We start from the raw sequence: 16482 nt of genomic DNA on the forward strand, positions 1-16482 counted from the left end.
CCGTCATCCTGTCTGTGTTTTTCGTGGAAACCATAGCTGAGTCATTCTACGAAGCGGGTGTCGTTTCCACTTTGCAGTTTTCTAAATTGTCACTAAAGACAAACCTTTTTTAAAAAATAAGCTACAGCTTGAAAGATATGTTAACCCTTCAAAAAACACATTTTCCCACCTCAGGCACAAAATCCTTAATATTATTGCCCTTTTTATTCAGGCAAGGGTGCCTTTATTGTACCACCCCGTAACGGACAATATGTACACCATTAGAGGAGTAAAATTCAGCTACAAAAGTTATTGATTTGCACTTTTTTCTTTTGATCTTTGATTAACAGACATCACAGCAGCTGGTTATTAGGTTTTTGGCTGCTATATTCTGAAAAGTTTTCACCTCCGGCTCTTAATACATGGTTTTTCCTTCTGGAGCATCAGTGAGTATTTGAACCTTCTGTAATAGTAACATATGAGTCCCTCAGTTGTCCTCAGTGTGAAAAGATGGATCTCAAAATCATACAGTCATTGTTGGAAAGGGTTCAAATACACAAAAATGCTGGAAAACCATATAATTTGTGGGACCTGAAGGATTTTTCTGAAGAACAGCAGGCAGTTTAACTGTTCAGGACAAACAAGGGACTCATGAACAACTATCACTAAACAAAAAAAACAAAAACAAAAAATTGCATTTTTAAAAATTCAGCTATTAGGGTGAATTCGGGTAATCTGGGACATCCAGTGTGTTTATTTCTTGTTCTAACAAAATTTAGTCAGCAGGGCTTTTACTATAATTTTAGCATGGATGTCATGTGACTGAAATCACGTGACTTCATGGGGGTGATTCCACAGAAAGGGGCAGGGCACTTGTCAATCAAGAAGCTCCCCTGGGAATTGCATGACAAGGTCAGTGACAGGATTCTGACTAGATTAATGTTAAGGACATAAATCTGTCATAAATAAGACAATGTTCCTAATTGTTGTCAAATTATGTTTGTGATTTATTCAATACTGTTCCCCGAGTAGACCCAAATTTTTTATAGAGTTTTAAATTAATTTAAATTAATTAACACAGTAGATCGTTAATCCTGTGTAGAGATAGAAATTATTTTGCTGATATATATACATTTTATTATTGAGATTTCAGTACTTGTCATTTTTTTCATAATACTCTTTTAAAATGGGTGATATTGTGTTTGGCATGCATAAAGTATGGTGAATATAGGCTTTTTTAGGCCTAATACATGTGTCCCAGATTACAAAGTGACCTGTCCCAGATTATCAAATTAAAGTAGATTATTTTTTTGTCACAAAAACACTAATAGATGTGGCATGTCTTCTCTGGGTATAATATCTACATTCTTTCTTCTTGTGTGGTTAGAAAACATCTTAGGGATTTCAGAAAAGTCTAATGTGTTGATCTCATGTGTTAGATAGATATTGAAATAAATCGCAGAAATCAAAATTGCTAAAAATGTCCCAGATTACCCGAATTCACCCTATTTTATCTTGTGGACTATATATAAACATTTTATGTGAAATCTTATTCAGGTCAGTACTAAAAAAACAATAACATGCATTTTGTACGATCCCTCTTATTTTGGTAAAATAATGAACATTTTGCAGATTCTGCACGGTGTATGTAAACTTTTGACTTCAACTGTAACTACACATTACATGCTCACAGTTTCTGTCACGCTTTGATATGAAAATTGCAATGCAACTGAAGAGCACACACTGCGAGCACAGTAGTGTTTCCACGCTCATTTGACTCGCGCCTGGTACTGAGACGAAGTGGAGTGCGCGTCTAAAAGTCTAATGTTTGATGTGGACATAAAGACGTTCTGTGTCATGTATAATATTCCCATCATCAGCCAATGTGCAATATTGATCTCATCTCTGTGGTGTTGAGTGTAGCTGCTGGTGAAATGTACTCACTTCAGTCTCTTCAGCTCACACACAGGATTCTTCAGTCCCTCACAGATCTCTTTGACTCCTGAGTCCAGCAGACGACTGTTGTTCAGGTTCATCTCTTTCAGGATGGTTTTGGAGGAGAGAACAGTAGCTAGAACTGAACAGCTTTTCTCTGTCAGCTCACAATTATTCAGCCTGAACACAAAAACAGCATTTCAGTCAGGACCACTTTCGTCAAGTATATTTATTACAATTATATTGCATACAGTTAGTGTTGGTGGTATGGTTCTGTTCTGGGCAAAACTCCACACGCCTGTCTGATCTCACATGTTACTGACAGTCTTTAATAATGAATAATCAAAGAGGTTTCAATGTATAAATCATGTTCACTCACATTATTTTCTCCAGTTTGCTGTGAGAGTCCATCAAAAGAGCAGAGAGTTTCTCCCCATCCAGATCTCCTAATTTATCTTCACTCAGATCCAGTTCCTTCAGTAGTAATGGACTTTTACCCAGAACTCCAGTGAGATACTCACACGCTTCCTCTGCAGCAGGACTTTTCAAAAACCTACAGGAAGCAGATAAGGATTTCAGATCATTTATACTTTTACATTATTTTTGCCACTAATTCTGTTGTGTGTCTGTTGAATTTCTCTGAACTGCTATTTAATTCCAGTTCATGTCCTATTCAACAACGGTGCATTTGACCCTTCTATCCATTTTCATACAGCTGATTTCACATCTGTGGTTCATTTTGAAATATTTGAAGGTTTTTTTCACCTGATGGTCTTTAATGAACAGAGTCCATCCTGTAGTAAATCACTGAGCTGCTTCACTCCTGATTGTCCAGGATCATTTCCTGTGAGATCCAGCTCTATCAGGTGTGAAGGGTTTGATCTCAGAGCTGAAGCCAGAGCTTTATAACCTTCTTCAGTGATACTGCAGTCTGAAAGTCTATTAAAAAAAGATGTTATTCTTCCTTATAACACAGCTTGTCACACAAGTACATGTTCTAGAATGAAGAAAATAAAATATGCACTACAGGATTTTGGTCTGAATGACCCTTTTCACAGTATAGCTGGTAAAGCTCTATATTGGTGAACGCAAACTACAACAAATACAAGTTTTGCATTTTAATTTTCTACAATTGCAAAAATAAAAATCCATGATAGTATTTCTGTGACTTTACAAAAGAGAGAGAAAAAGAGTCATCATTGACTGCATTGGTCAGAACAGAGAAAAATGTCTCATTTGACATCACTCCCTCGGCTGGTGTATTAGAAACACTCACACAACAGCGTTAACTAGTTTTCTGTCATTTAATGCCAAGGAAACACAAAGTGCAGTGTTAAAAATACACATTTTTTTCTTGAAATTAAAATATATAAAATAAGTTTTATGATGCTAATAACTTTGGAAACGCATCATCACAGGTTGTGTAAAGGGTCATGACCTCGCTGTCACCACTGTGGTTCAAACATAAAATTACACAACCATGGCCGGACATATGTTTGTTTGATTTGTTCAGTTAAATACCAGTCAGAAAATTAGTAGACACATTTCCACTGCGGACGCAAGGACTGAACGGGTCAGCCGGGCCTAACAGCTTCCAACTAAGAACTTCGAGACCATAATCAAACACCATAAACTAGCATTTATGATAATTTCACATAGAAGGTCACTCATATTGAATTGCATCTGCACAGATTAATTTATGATCACATGGCTACTTTAAATAGCTCCATCAAGACTTTAGCCCCAAAGAGCACACATTTAGAAATATAAAGATAAATTCTCATATGTTCTCGCCTCGTTTCTGTACAGAGGATGATTCTGTATTATATTAATGCTTCACTACTTTATGCGATCTGAAGAGTTTTGAGCGCTCTCTCCCATCTCACTGCCATCACACATAGTGGGGCAGAAATGTCATCAAAATGATGTTACACGGACCAGTAAATTATTCAAAGTACAGTCGTTTGCAAAGTTAAACGAATTAGCATTTTAAACTAATCGGCTGATTTAAGGATTCTACTCACTCATTTAAACAGTCACTTGCTGCCACCTACTGACAGTTGTAGCTTCATATTTAAGAAAGTAGCTTATTATTCCATTTTTGCAATCATTTAATATTTCTACATTACAAAGTTATAGTTAAACTTAACATAATTTATTCAAAATCCATCTATGGATGTTGTTGATAGTGATCTAATTTGATTGTTAAATAGCCATTATTCCCCCACTTGCATCGTTAAACCATTGCTCTCCTCAAAATACTGTTCATTCATTTTTTCAAATCTTTTTTGTGTTGTTGTACTTTTTCATGTTGCGCCTTTACCCTAGACGGGGCATAACAGATTGAATTCATTGATTCAATTTAAGAATCTGGCATAAGAGGACACAGATATGACTAATCTATATATATATATATATATATATATATATATATATATATATATATATACACTCACCTAAAGGATTATTAGGAACACCATACTAATACTGTGTTTGACCCCCTTTCGCCTTAATTCTACGTGGCATTGATTCAACAAGGTGCTGAAAGCATTCTTTAGAAATGTTGGCCCATATTGATAGGATAGCATCTTGCAGTTGATGGAGATTTGTGGGATGCACATCCAGGGCACGAAGCTCCCGTTCCACCACATCCCAAAGATGCTCTATTGGGTTGAGATCTGGTGACTGTGGGGGCCATTTTAGTACAGTGAACTCATTGTCATGTTCAAGAAACCAATTTGAAATGATTCGAGCTTTGTGACATGGTGCATTATCCTGCTGGAAGTAGCCATCAGAGGATGGGTACATGGTGGTCATAAAGGGATGGACATGGTCAGAAACAATGCTCAGGTAGGCCGTGGCATTTAAACGATGCCCAATTGGCACTAAGGGGCCTAAAGTGTGCCAAGAAAACATCCCCCACACCATTACACCACCACCACCAGCCTGCACAGTGGTAACAAGGCATGATGGATCCATGTTCTCATTCTGTTTACGCCAAATTCTGACTCTACCATCTGAATGTCTCAACAGAAATCGAGACTCATCAGACCAGGCAACATTTTTCCAGTCTTCAACCGTCCAATTTTGGTGAGCTCGTGCAAATTGTAGCCTCTTTTTCCTATTTGTAGGGAGATGAGTGGTACCCGGTGGGGTCTTATGCTGTTGTAGCCCATCCGCCTCAAGGTTGTGCGTGTTGTGGCTTCACAAATGCTTTCCTGCATACCTCGGTTGTAACGAGTGGTTATTTCAGTCAAAGTTGCTCTTCTATCAGCTTGAATCAGTCGGCCCATTCTCCTCTGACCTCTAGCATCAACAAGGCATTTTTGCCCACAGGACTGCCGCATACTGGATGTTTTTCCCTTTTCACACCATTCTTTGTAAACCCTAGAAATGGTTGTGCGTGAAAATCCCAGTAACTGAGCAGATTGTGAAATACTCAGACCGGCCCTTCTGGCACCAACAACCATGCCACGCTCAAAATTGCTTAAATCACCTTTCTTTCCCATTCTGACATTCAGTTTGGAGTTCAGGAGATTGTCTTGACCAGGACCACACCCCTAAATGCATTGAAGCAACTGCCATGTGATTGGTTGATTAGATAATTGCATTAATGAGAAATTGAACAGGTGTTCCTAATACTCCTTTAGGTGAGTGTATATATATATATATATATATATTATTTTTTATTTTTATTTTTTTCATATATAATATTCCAATCATGAGCCAATGTGGAATATTGATCTCATTGCGGTCAAATAAAATAAAAATACTAAAATCAGAAAAAACTTAGAAACCTAGTATTAAAATTAGATCAAAATAAGAAACCTAGTACTGAACTTAGATCAAACGTAGAAACTTAATTTATAACTAAATTTAGATCAAACTTAGAAACCTAGTACTAAACTTAGATCAAACTTAGAAACTTAATTTAGAACTAAACTTAGTTCAAACTTAGAAACCTAGCACTGAACTTAGATCAAACTTAGAAACCTAGTACTAAACTTAGATCAAACTAAGAAACCTAGTACTGAACTTAGATCAAACTTAGAAACTTAATTTAGAACTAAATTTAGATCAAACTAAGAAACCTAGTACTGAACTTAGATCAAACTTAGAAACGTAATTTAGAACTAAACTTAGATCAAACATAGAAAACTAGTACTAAACTTAGATCAAACTTAGTAACTTAATTTAGAACTAAACTTAGTTCAAACTTAGAAATCTAGTACTAAACTTAGATTAAACTAAGAAACCTAGTACTGAACTTAGATCAAACTTAGAAACTTAATTTAGTACTAAACTTAGATTAAACTTAGAAACCTAGTACTAAACTTAGATCAAACTTAGAAACGTAATTTAGAACTAAACTTAGATCAAACTTAGAAACCTAGTACTAAACTTAGATCAAACTTAGTAACTTAATTTAGAACTAAACTTAGTTCAAACTTAGAAACCTGGGGCCTGTTCCATAAAAGACCGTAACAAAAGCGGGGATTAAAGTCCAAAACCTGACTTGAAATAACCTAACAAATCAATCGGGACTAAAGCGGTTCCATAAACGACAATTTAAGTTCACGCAATCTGACTAATGCTATCCAGGTTCAGTGAGTCAGGATAATGTGACGTACACGCTTATTCTGAAGCAGCCCTTAATGTCGATCATGGATCAAATCGATCCACCATAGCAAACAGCGAATATTTGTGCTGTTTAACGCATTTGAAACATTGTGTTTTCCTCAGTGCATATCTGATACGTCACAGGTATATTTTTCGTCTGTAAATGTCAGAAAGTCCTGCAAATATATTAATTTAGCTGTAAGGAGAGGGGCAAGGCTTACGCGAGTGAACGATCGCTGCGGCGCACATGCGCACTACACAGACGGAGCAGGATAGAATAATAGTGCAAGAATTCTGAATAAAATATACATTTTGCTAAAAATATTTGTTGTTGGACATTAAATGTGACAGAATTTTAATCCTACATTTAAGTGTATTTTTATGATAGCAGTAACTGTTAATCAAATGTAAGCTGGCTAATACAGCAATAGCTCAAATGAGTTAAATATGTGTTCCTCTTATCAGTTAAAATGTACTCTGATTTCTATTATTTATTTAAATTTTTAATTCAGTGATTTTCACTTTTGATTGTGTTTTTATGCTTTAAAGCTTTAAAGAGACATTTTAGATTGTAATGTTTTAATGTTCTAATAACCATAAAAGGTACAGCTAGAAACTTCTGATCAACTGAATGCACTAGTAGCCATAATGTTAAAATGCCATTAGCCTACATTTTGGGCACAATACATTAAATACAGTTGGTTGTAGCCTATTTTTTATTTATTTGATTATTTAAGGTGGCTTATTTGGTAAACTTGTTTTATGGAACAGGCCCCTGGTACTAAACTTAGATCAAACTTAGAAACCTAGTACTAAATTTAGATCAAATATAGAAACTTAACTTAGAACTAAACTTAGATCAAACTTAGAAACCTAGTACTGAACTTAGATGGTGTTGAGTGTAGCTGCTGGTGAAATGTACTCACTTCAGTCTCTTCAGCTCACACACAGGATTCTTCAGTCCCTCACAGATCTCTTTGACTCCTGAGTCCAGCAGACGACTGTTGTTCAGGTTCATCTCTTTCAGGATGGTTTTGGAGGAGAGAACAGTAGCTAGAACTGAACAGCTTTTCTCTGTCAGCTCACAATTATTCAGCCTGAACACAAAAACAGCATTTCAGTCAGGACCACTTTCGTCAAGTATATTTATTACAATTATATTGCATACAGTTAGTGTTGGTGGTATGGTTCTGTTCTGGGCAAAACTCCACACGCCTGTCCATGCAGCCATGCTTGAACAGAGCGGGGAGAGCAGGGGTACAGAACAGATCCAGTATATGCCTACGTAATTACAATTCACAATTTACATGATTGTAGAAAATACAAATACATGGTAGAGAATATATGTAGTGAAGTGTATATGAAAAGAAAGAAAAGTCAGATTAGATTACAGGTTCAGTTGGGTGGAGCTGGGGTTGGAGGAGGGAGTTTGATTGTGAGCAGCGATGCGATAGAAGAGATGCTGAAAGAATGGAGTTAAATGGACTGCTGTGATAAGTGTCGAGACTGGATTGGTACACATCAGGAACAGCTGACTATCAGCTGATGTGAGCTTGACTGACGTGGCCTGCCTAAACTAATGCAATGCTTGATTATTATTATTCAGCACATATTCAACACACATCAGAACAACAGCTCTTCATATCTGATCTCACATGTTACTGACAGTCTTTAATAATGAATAATCAAAGAGGTTTCAATGTATAAATCATGTTCACTCACATTATTTTCTCCAGTTTGCTGTGAGAGTCCATCAAAAGAGCAGAGAGTTTCTCCCAATCCAGATCTCCTAATTTATCTTCACTCAGATCCAGTTCCTTCAGTAGTAATGGACTTTTACCCAGAACTCCAGTGAGATACTCACACGCTTCCTCTGCAGCAGGACTTTTCAAAAACCTACAGGAAGCAGATAAGGATTTCAGATATATTTTTACATTATTTTTGCCACTAATTCTGTTGTGTGTCTGTTGAATTTCTCTGAACTGCTATTTAATTCCAGTTCATGTCCTATTCAACAACGGTGCATTTGACCCTTCTATCCATTTTCATACAGCTGATTTCACATCTGTGGTTCATTTTGAAATATTTGAAGGTTTTTTTTCACCTGATGGTCTTTAGTGAACAGAGTCCATCCTGTAGTAAATCACTGAGCTGCTTCACTCCTGATTGTCCAGGATCATTTCCTGTGAGATCCAGCTCTATCAGGTGTGAAGGGTTTGATCTCAGAGCTGAAGCCAGAGCTTTATAACCTTCTTCAGTGATACTGCAGTCTGAAAGTCTATTAAAAAAAGATGTTATTCTTCCTTATAACACAGCTTGTCACACAAGTACATGTTCTAGAATGAAGAAAATAAAATATGCACTACAGGATTTTGGTCTGAATGACCCTTTTCACAGTATAGCTGGTAAAGCTCTATATTGGTGAACGCAAACTACAACAAATGCAAGTTTTACATTTTAATTTTCTACAATTGCAAGAAGAAAAATCCATGATAGTATTTCTGTGACTTTACAAAAGAGAGAAAAAAAGAGTCATCATTGGCTGCATTGGTCAGAACAGAGAAAAATGTCTAATTTGACATCACTCCCTCGCAGTGGCGGCTGGCCAATAGAGGGCGATAGGGCGCCGCCCCCCCAGTGATTTCCAAGTGTTTTTTATTTTTATTTTAAAATAAATAAATAAATAAAATTAACAATAATCACATATTCAAATTTTATTGTGTGTTTAAATTCGTAAAAAAGAACTATGTATATATATAATTTTTGGAGAAAACGCTCCCGCTCCTGGGCTGGGGCGAAAGAAAGATCGCCCAAGCAGTGCAGCAGCCAGCCAATTACTGAAAAGAAATTCGCACATAGCAACACAAATTCAGCGTTGTCGATTCGGAAGCCCGAAGGGCGATAGAGATATCGCCCAAAGGCTGGTGCACGGGCAAGATATCCGGTGGTGACCTTGGCAGCAATGGACGCGAGTACGAGCACAGATGCGGAATCTCAGCAGCCGCTGACACTGTAAATTTCTGACATTTTGTCCAAGTACTGTTTACTAACATGACTGTATATGTGACCTGCTCATCATTTTTCGTATTCACTCAAATGTTGAAATTAAAAAAAAGTTTTTGTTAGTTGTTGTAATTTTAGTAACATTTATCTTGATCATTATTTACCAATTCCAGTATTCTTTTTTTTTTTTTTTACATAACACTGTGTACATTTTATACGAACACTTAAGTACAATCTTTATAATTTTATGTTGTTGTATATAGTCCTCTTTAAACTCCATTCTCTTGATGTGCCTCTTGCATTGCCTATTTACCACTTCTGATAATTTTATTTTATGTGCAATTTAATGTACTTAGATGTGATTTCTCTGCCACAAGGGGGCGCTGCTGTAGGAATTGACAGCTTTGTGTGAAAATTATTTGTGTAAACCTAATAACTTATTTCTTTCTAGTTTGGTTCTAAACTTGTTTGTGAAATATTCTATTTATGTTTAGTATAAGAATGCCTCAGGTTGTTAATATTGGCATTAAAATTAAAGTATTTCACAGAGAACTGTTATCCAGCCGTTTATGTTCAATTGTTTTGGGTTGATTATTGAAAAAGACTTTATAAGCTATATGCACATCTCCACTACTTCCTGAACTAAGTACAGCTTTTATTTCCTGTCTGTATTGGACAAACCGATCAATCCAGATGTGTCTGTCCTCAGTATTCACAACAACAAAGGTCAGACACACCTGGATTAATCAGTTGGTCCAATGATGTAAGAGAGGAAATAAAAGAGCTGTACTTAGTTCAGGAAATAGTGGAGTTGTGCGCAAAGCTCAGAAAGCACAAGTTTGTTTAAAAAAAAAAAAAAAAAAAAGCACAGCCCCACCAAGAATATTTTTCACCAGCCGCCACTGCTCCCTCGGCTGGTGTATTAGAAACACTCACACAACAGCGTTAACTAGTTTTCTGTCATTTAATGCCAAGGAAACACAAAGTGCAGTGTTAAAAATACAAGTTTACAACAGCTTCCAACTAAGAACTTCGAGGCCATAATCAAACACCATAAACTAGCATTTATGATTATTTCACATAGAAGGTCACTCATATTGAATTGCATCTGCACCGATTAATTTATAGCCCAATTCAGACGGTAATTGTTTCTCAGGGGGTAGTTGGTGATTTAATTGCCATCTGAATCCAGGACGTGTGTTTTTCTCTCACCACCCCTGTAAAAATCCCTGATCGAATTACCTACTGTTTTTTGACAAACACCAAGGTCGTGTGGTAATTTCATTGCCGTCCGAATCCACATCTCTGAGTTTACGAGAAGAAATCGATTCAAAATTCAGCGTTTAAACCCTTTTTGAACACTCCCGAATACCGTACGGTAATTGCTGTACTTCGGTGTAATTTGAATACATATTTATTTCTGAAATGCTGGAAAGTATTTAAAAGAACAATACTTCATATCTGCTCCACCACAGCAAGGGAGAGCAGAAAGAGAAGAAAAGCACGTAAACATTCAAAATGGGTCTTTATTATGGCAGCGGCAGGTATGCAATACAATTTTAAAATGTGTATTATAAACGGATATGTATCGCGTATAATTATCTATAGCGCGTATTTTCCTATTTTTAAACAGGAGATTTAAATAATCAAATAATAAATAGGACTATATATTATAAAATATGCTTGGAATAATAAGAACACATTTTACATAATAATAAGTGTTTTTAAAAACATTTTCCACAATAAAAATAATGTGACTGGCCACGTGAGCAGTGCATTCCCGGGTGCGCAGGATCCCAGAACTCACTCCTCCACGGTGAATAAATCTCCATCCGAATCCAAGGTGATATATAAATGTATTTTTACAGACATCCATATTTTTTTATTTTATTTGGGCTAGTTAAATTAATTTTCGGGCTACTAAAATCTGAAGAGTACCTGCCTGAAGGGTTACCAGGGATTTTGAAATTTTGCGAGCCTGTAGACATTTACAAATGCATTTTAACATGTAGAAATGTAAATAAAAATAAATAAAAAACACTTCAGTTTTTCCAATCTGCATGTGGATTTTCCAACAGACAACAAATATTTACTTTTCCTAGTTAATTCCCATTCAATAATGTTAGTATTAATGCATGTCAAACACTTACAGCAGTGTGTTGAGTTGACAGTGTTTATCCTGCAGTAGAGCAGCGATCTGATTCACTCGTGTGTCTCCTAGTTCATGTTCACTCAGATTCAGCTCTCTCAGGAGTAACGGGTTTTTACCCACAATTCCAGTCACATACTGACAGGCTTCATCTGCAGCAGGACCCAAAAACCTGCAGAAGGGAAGATGAAGCAGGAATCAATTCAGTTCTCACATTTTATACAATGGACAACATAGAAAATATTGCTTAAAAGCACAAGTTTTTTTTTTCTTTGTTAACTTTGATGCAGCAACAGGTTGTTCAACATATCTTATAAGAATAAAAATAAAAAGTTCACGTACATATTTATTTAGTATTATTTGATTACGTCTCACCTCAGTGTCTTGAGTTGACAGTTTGGATCCTGTAGTAAATCACTGAGCTGCTTCACTCCTGATTGTCCAGGATCATTTCCTGTGAGATCCAGCTCTATCAGGTGTGAAGGGTTTGATCTCAGAGCTGAAGCCAGAGCTTTATAACCTTCTTCAGTGATACTGCAGTTTGAGAGTCTACAGAAAAGAGGTTTAAAATAATCAAATGAACTATAATCAAAAACTAAACTAACAATACTGTCGGTGGTGGCTGGTGAAAATATTTCTAGGTAGGGCGCCACATTCAACAATTTTAGCATACATCCCAGTATGATTCATCCCAGTATAACAAAGGGAAAAACATTAAGACTTGAAACATTTTAAATAAAGATAATAATTTTACCAAGTTCTAGATTAAGTTTGAGGATGATTCTCACAAAGCTATATTTTCTGCAAGAAAGTTTTTTTTTTGTAATTTTCATAATTTACAATTTATGTATACAGTGCAACAGCAAAAACTGGGGGAAAAAAATAAATGTCACATTTGGTGAGAGTATTTTCTATAACTACAAGTCAAGCTGCAATACCAAACAGGACCACACTGAGACGCCAACAGAACACTATACCAGTTGCCTTAACCTGACTGTATATAAATACATACAGATCCATTCAGAACTACTAAACAGATCAAAACACAAATCAGAAAAGCAAATAAAAACATTCTGAATTTGTTGAATGTGGTGATCTGAAGGCAGCTCAACATGACCAGTTAACAGCTCCTCTGTCAGAGTGAGTTTTGATGCCCATATGTATATAAACACCACTGACTAGGGCTGGGTACCGTTCACATTTTAACCGGTACGGTACTGGTATCAGGACCTGAAATTCGGTACCGGTACCCGACGGTACCTTTTTTCGGTACTTTACTCTCCTTGTAATAACAAAAGCATTTATTTCAGTGAAGAAATAACTCTCAATTTCAACAATTTGAACAACAGGGCCCTACAATTTTTTTTTCTTCCAGAAATTGTGTTTTATTGTTTCTGATAATCAAATGAAGGCATGAACCATTTATATTTAATCAAATGAAAATGAAACCCCTTTATGTTTTGTCAAACAAACAGAGGTTCACTGTTAAAATTAAAACATGGTAGAAAAATTCCTTTAAAAAAGTTTTGATAATAATTGAATTTTTTTCTACAGTTAAGTGGTTAATGTGGTTGTAATAATTATTTTTATAATTTAATTGACATATTTAAATTTGACAGTAAATGGAATATATAAAGACATACATTACATTGTACAAAATAAATACAAGAGTATTATATAATATTTAAACCGTCTTTTTACGTTTTAATATTCACATACACTAGTTCATATCGCAATTCGAATTAAGTGACAGACCTTCTTTTATTCATCCGTCAATTTATGAATTCCATGGCATTCCGCGCTATAGAGTAAATTCAGTTTTTATGAATGGGCTCCGTCATCCTGTCTGCGTTTTTCGTGGAAACCATAGCTGAGTCATTCTACGAAGCGGGTGTCGTTTCCACTTTGCAGTTTTCTAAATTGTCACTAAAGACAAACCTTTTTTAAAAAATAAGCTACAGCTTGAAAGATATGTTAACCCTTCAAAAAACACATTTTCCCACCTCAGGCACAAAATCCTTAATATTATTGCCCTTTTTATTCAGGCAAGGGTGCCTTTATTGTACCACCCCGTAACGGACAATATGTACACCATTAGAGCAGTAAAACAAGAAATAGATTTTTAAAATATGATGTTTTCCTAATAGTAAAATATCCCTTTTTTAGAATCTATCAATAGAAAGCATGTAATTTAATTAATTTTTTTTATTCTTAGATTTTTAATCTTGAAAAATTAATTCAACATTTCAATCGCCTCATTGTTTGTACTGAAAAAAAAAAATTTACTTAAAAAATACAAATAAATTTAAATTTATTGGATTAGTCCACACAACAAGAACATCATTCAGCATTAATTTATGTAACATTTCATTTCTATAAATTTTTAACAAAATGACCCTGTGACGGGGTGGTAACTGATGTGACGGGGTGGTAACTGATGTGACGGCGTGGTATGGAAAAGTCATGTACACCATATGTAAAAACACTTACTCATCAGTGATAGGCCTGCTTCTTTTTCTCTACAAATATCCATTTATTTACACTGAACAAAATTATAAACGCAACACTTGTTTTTGCCCCCATTTTCATGAGCTGAACTCAAAGATCTAAGACTTCATGTACACAAAAGGCCTATTTCTCAAATATTCACACATCTGTCTAAATCTGTGTTAGTGAGCACTTCTCCTTTGCCGAGATAATCCACCCACCTCACAGGTGTGGCATATCAAGATGCTGATTAGACAGCATGATTATTGCACAGGTGTGCCTTAGGCTGGCCACAATGAAAGGCCCCCCCGGGTCTGCTCCCTCACGTCTGCATTCACAAGTGCACAAGTGAGTTTTGCAACAGGAATACCGCAAAAGGAGTAGCAAAAGTCAAAGCGCCAGAATTTGAAGTTGTACTGCCAGATCTGAGAGGTTGTAAGTGCTGTCTTGACGTTGTACAGTGAAACTGAAGTAAAGTGCAAAAGTAAATATGTCGTACACATGTGTAATTTTCTTTATGTGAATGTCATTCTACACATTTGTAGCTATTAATTTGCCACTTCGACTTCAAAACACGGGTGTTTTTATCATTGTCTCTGTGTGCAAATCAAAAGATTCAGCTTTTCACATCGGAGCTGTGAGTGTGAATTTCAACTTACAAATATGAATATTAATATGACAAGTTCTCACATTCAGATCAACAATCTCTCGAGCTTTGCTACTGGTTTACCTTCATAGTTTTTCCCCTAATATTTAACCACTGACTAGCCATTCAACATTACAAGAGCTGTTCATTTTAACATTTATTAGACTACTTAAAATAACGTCTCAGGTTACATATGTAACCATGGTTCCCTGAGAGGGAACGAGACACTGCGTCCTCTAGAGGTCGCTATGGGGAACTCCATCTACGTGACCCGTGTCTGAAGCATATATACAAAAACACCAAATTTTGGCCAGCGACAGCCTATGACGTCACTCCCGGTGCGACCACAGTATAAGAGGGCGCCGGGAGAAAGCATCATCCACTTCTTCGTCTGAAGCGGCATCCGAAGCATGGCCTGAAGTCTAGAGGACGCAGTGTCTCGTTCCCTCTCAGGGAACCATGGTTACATATGTAACCTGAGACGTTCCCTTTCAAGGGAACTTCGAACTGCGTCCTCTAGAGGTCGCTATGGGGAACGATATACCCACGCCGCCATGCTGAGGGGAGTGCATGCCATTCCACAAAGGCGAGCACTAAGCATCAACTCTACCAAAAAGAATAAGGGAGTTGTCCCTGGGATGAATTGACGGCTGTCAGTGACATTATCCCCTTCGGCCAAAGGCCTGAGTTGCATACCCCGGAACTCACATGATAGAGGCCGGACCTCCTGGACCCAGGGTAGAGCTCAAGGCTTGGAATCAGAAAAGGGATTCCTTTCGGGGATACGACCAAGCGCTTAGGATAGTAACTAAGCCTGGTCTGTCACACAGGGGCTACTGCTTGCTCCTACAAGAGCTAGCTGAAGGAACTGTATCAACAGATCCTTAGTGGTAGCCCCTGTTCAAGTAGTATCACTGGGGATACACAGGTAGAGTAGTGCCCAAGGTGAAAATGGGCCTAACCGACTCAAAGAATGGGTACGAAGCCGCAGCGCGTAACCCATACCATACAGGATTTTAGAAAAAACCGCAAAACACTCGGTGTGCGATCTTACCACAGCGTGGCTTTCAGAAAGTGCACAAAGACTAGCGTGCACACTTACCATAACATGGATTTGTAAACATCGTTCTTTCCAAATGCTCTGGAGAGCAGCATGCTCATAGGTGACCCTCTAAAATGAGGGGAGCAATGCTAGCTCTACCAAGACAGAGCTCTGGAGAGCAGAGAATTTAACTCTCAGCATGAGAGGGAACTTAGACGCTCAGAAGGGAGCGGCCTGCTCATAGGTGACCCTCTATAACGAGGGGAGCAATGCTAGCTCTACCAAGAAAGAGCTCGGGAGAGGAAACTCAGACGCTCAAAAGGGAGCGGCATTCTCATAGGTGACCCTCTATAGAGAGGGGAGCAATGCCAGCTTGACCAACAAGGAGAGCTCGTGAGGGAGCAGCATGCTCATAGGTGACCCTCTATAGTGAGGGGAGCAATGCTAGCTCTACCAAGGCAGAGCTCTGGAGAGCGGAGCACTCAACTCTCAGCATGAGAGGATACTCAGCACATACATAAGTAGAGTGGGACCCAAGGTGAGAACCGGGGCCGGACCGATTCAAAGAATGGGTACGAAGCCTCAGCGCGTAACCCATACCATACAGGATTTTAGAAAAAA

General features: G+C 37.3%; 1 protein-coding gene across 2 annotated transcripts in view; it reads right to left on the bottom strand.

Moving 5' to 3' along the window:
- LOC306866540 (uncharacterized protein) overlaps nt 1-16482 on the bottom strand; it is a 58359-nt gene that overhangs the window by 19979 nt on the left and 21898 nt on the right. For both annotated transcript variants that reach the window (XM_079411800.1, XM_079411799.1), the window contains 8 exons: nt 12062-12235; nt 11688-11858; nt 8639-8812; nt 8257-8430; nt 7461-7631; nt 2680-2853; nt 2294-2467; nt 1924-2094 (listed from right to left, as the gene is read on the bottom strand). In XM_079411800.1, the coding sequence (XP_079267926.1) occupies nt 1924-2094; nt 2294-2467; nt 2680-2853; nt 7461-7631; nt 8257-8430; nt 8639-8812; nt 11688-11858; nt 12062-12235 (1383 nt within the window). The remainder of the gene's footprint in view (nt 1-1923; nt 2095-2293; nt 2468-2679; nt 2854-7460; nt 7632-8256; nt 8431-8638; nt 8813-11687; nt 11859-12061; nt 12236-16482) is intronic.

The sequence above is a fragment of the Barbus barbus genome, assembly GCF_936440315.1.
Source record: "Barbus barbus genome assembly, chromosome: 4".
NCBI lineage: Eukaryota > Metazoa > Chordata > Actinopteri > Cypriniformes > Cyprinidae > Barbus > Barbus barbus.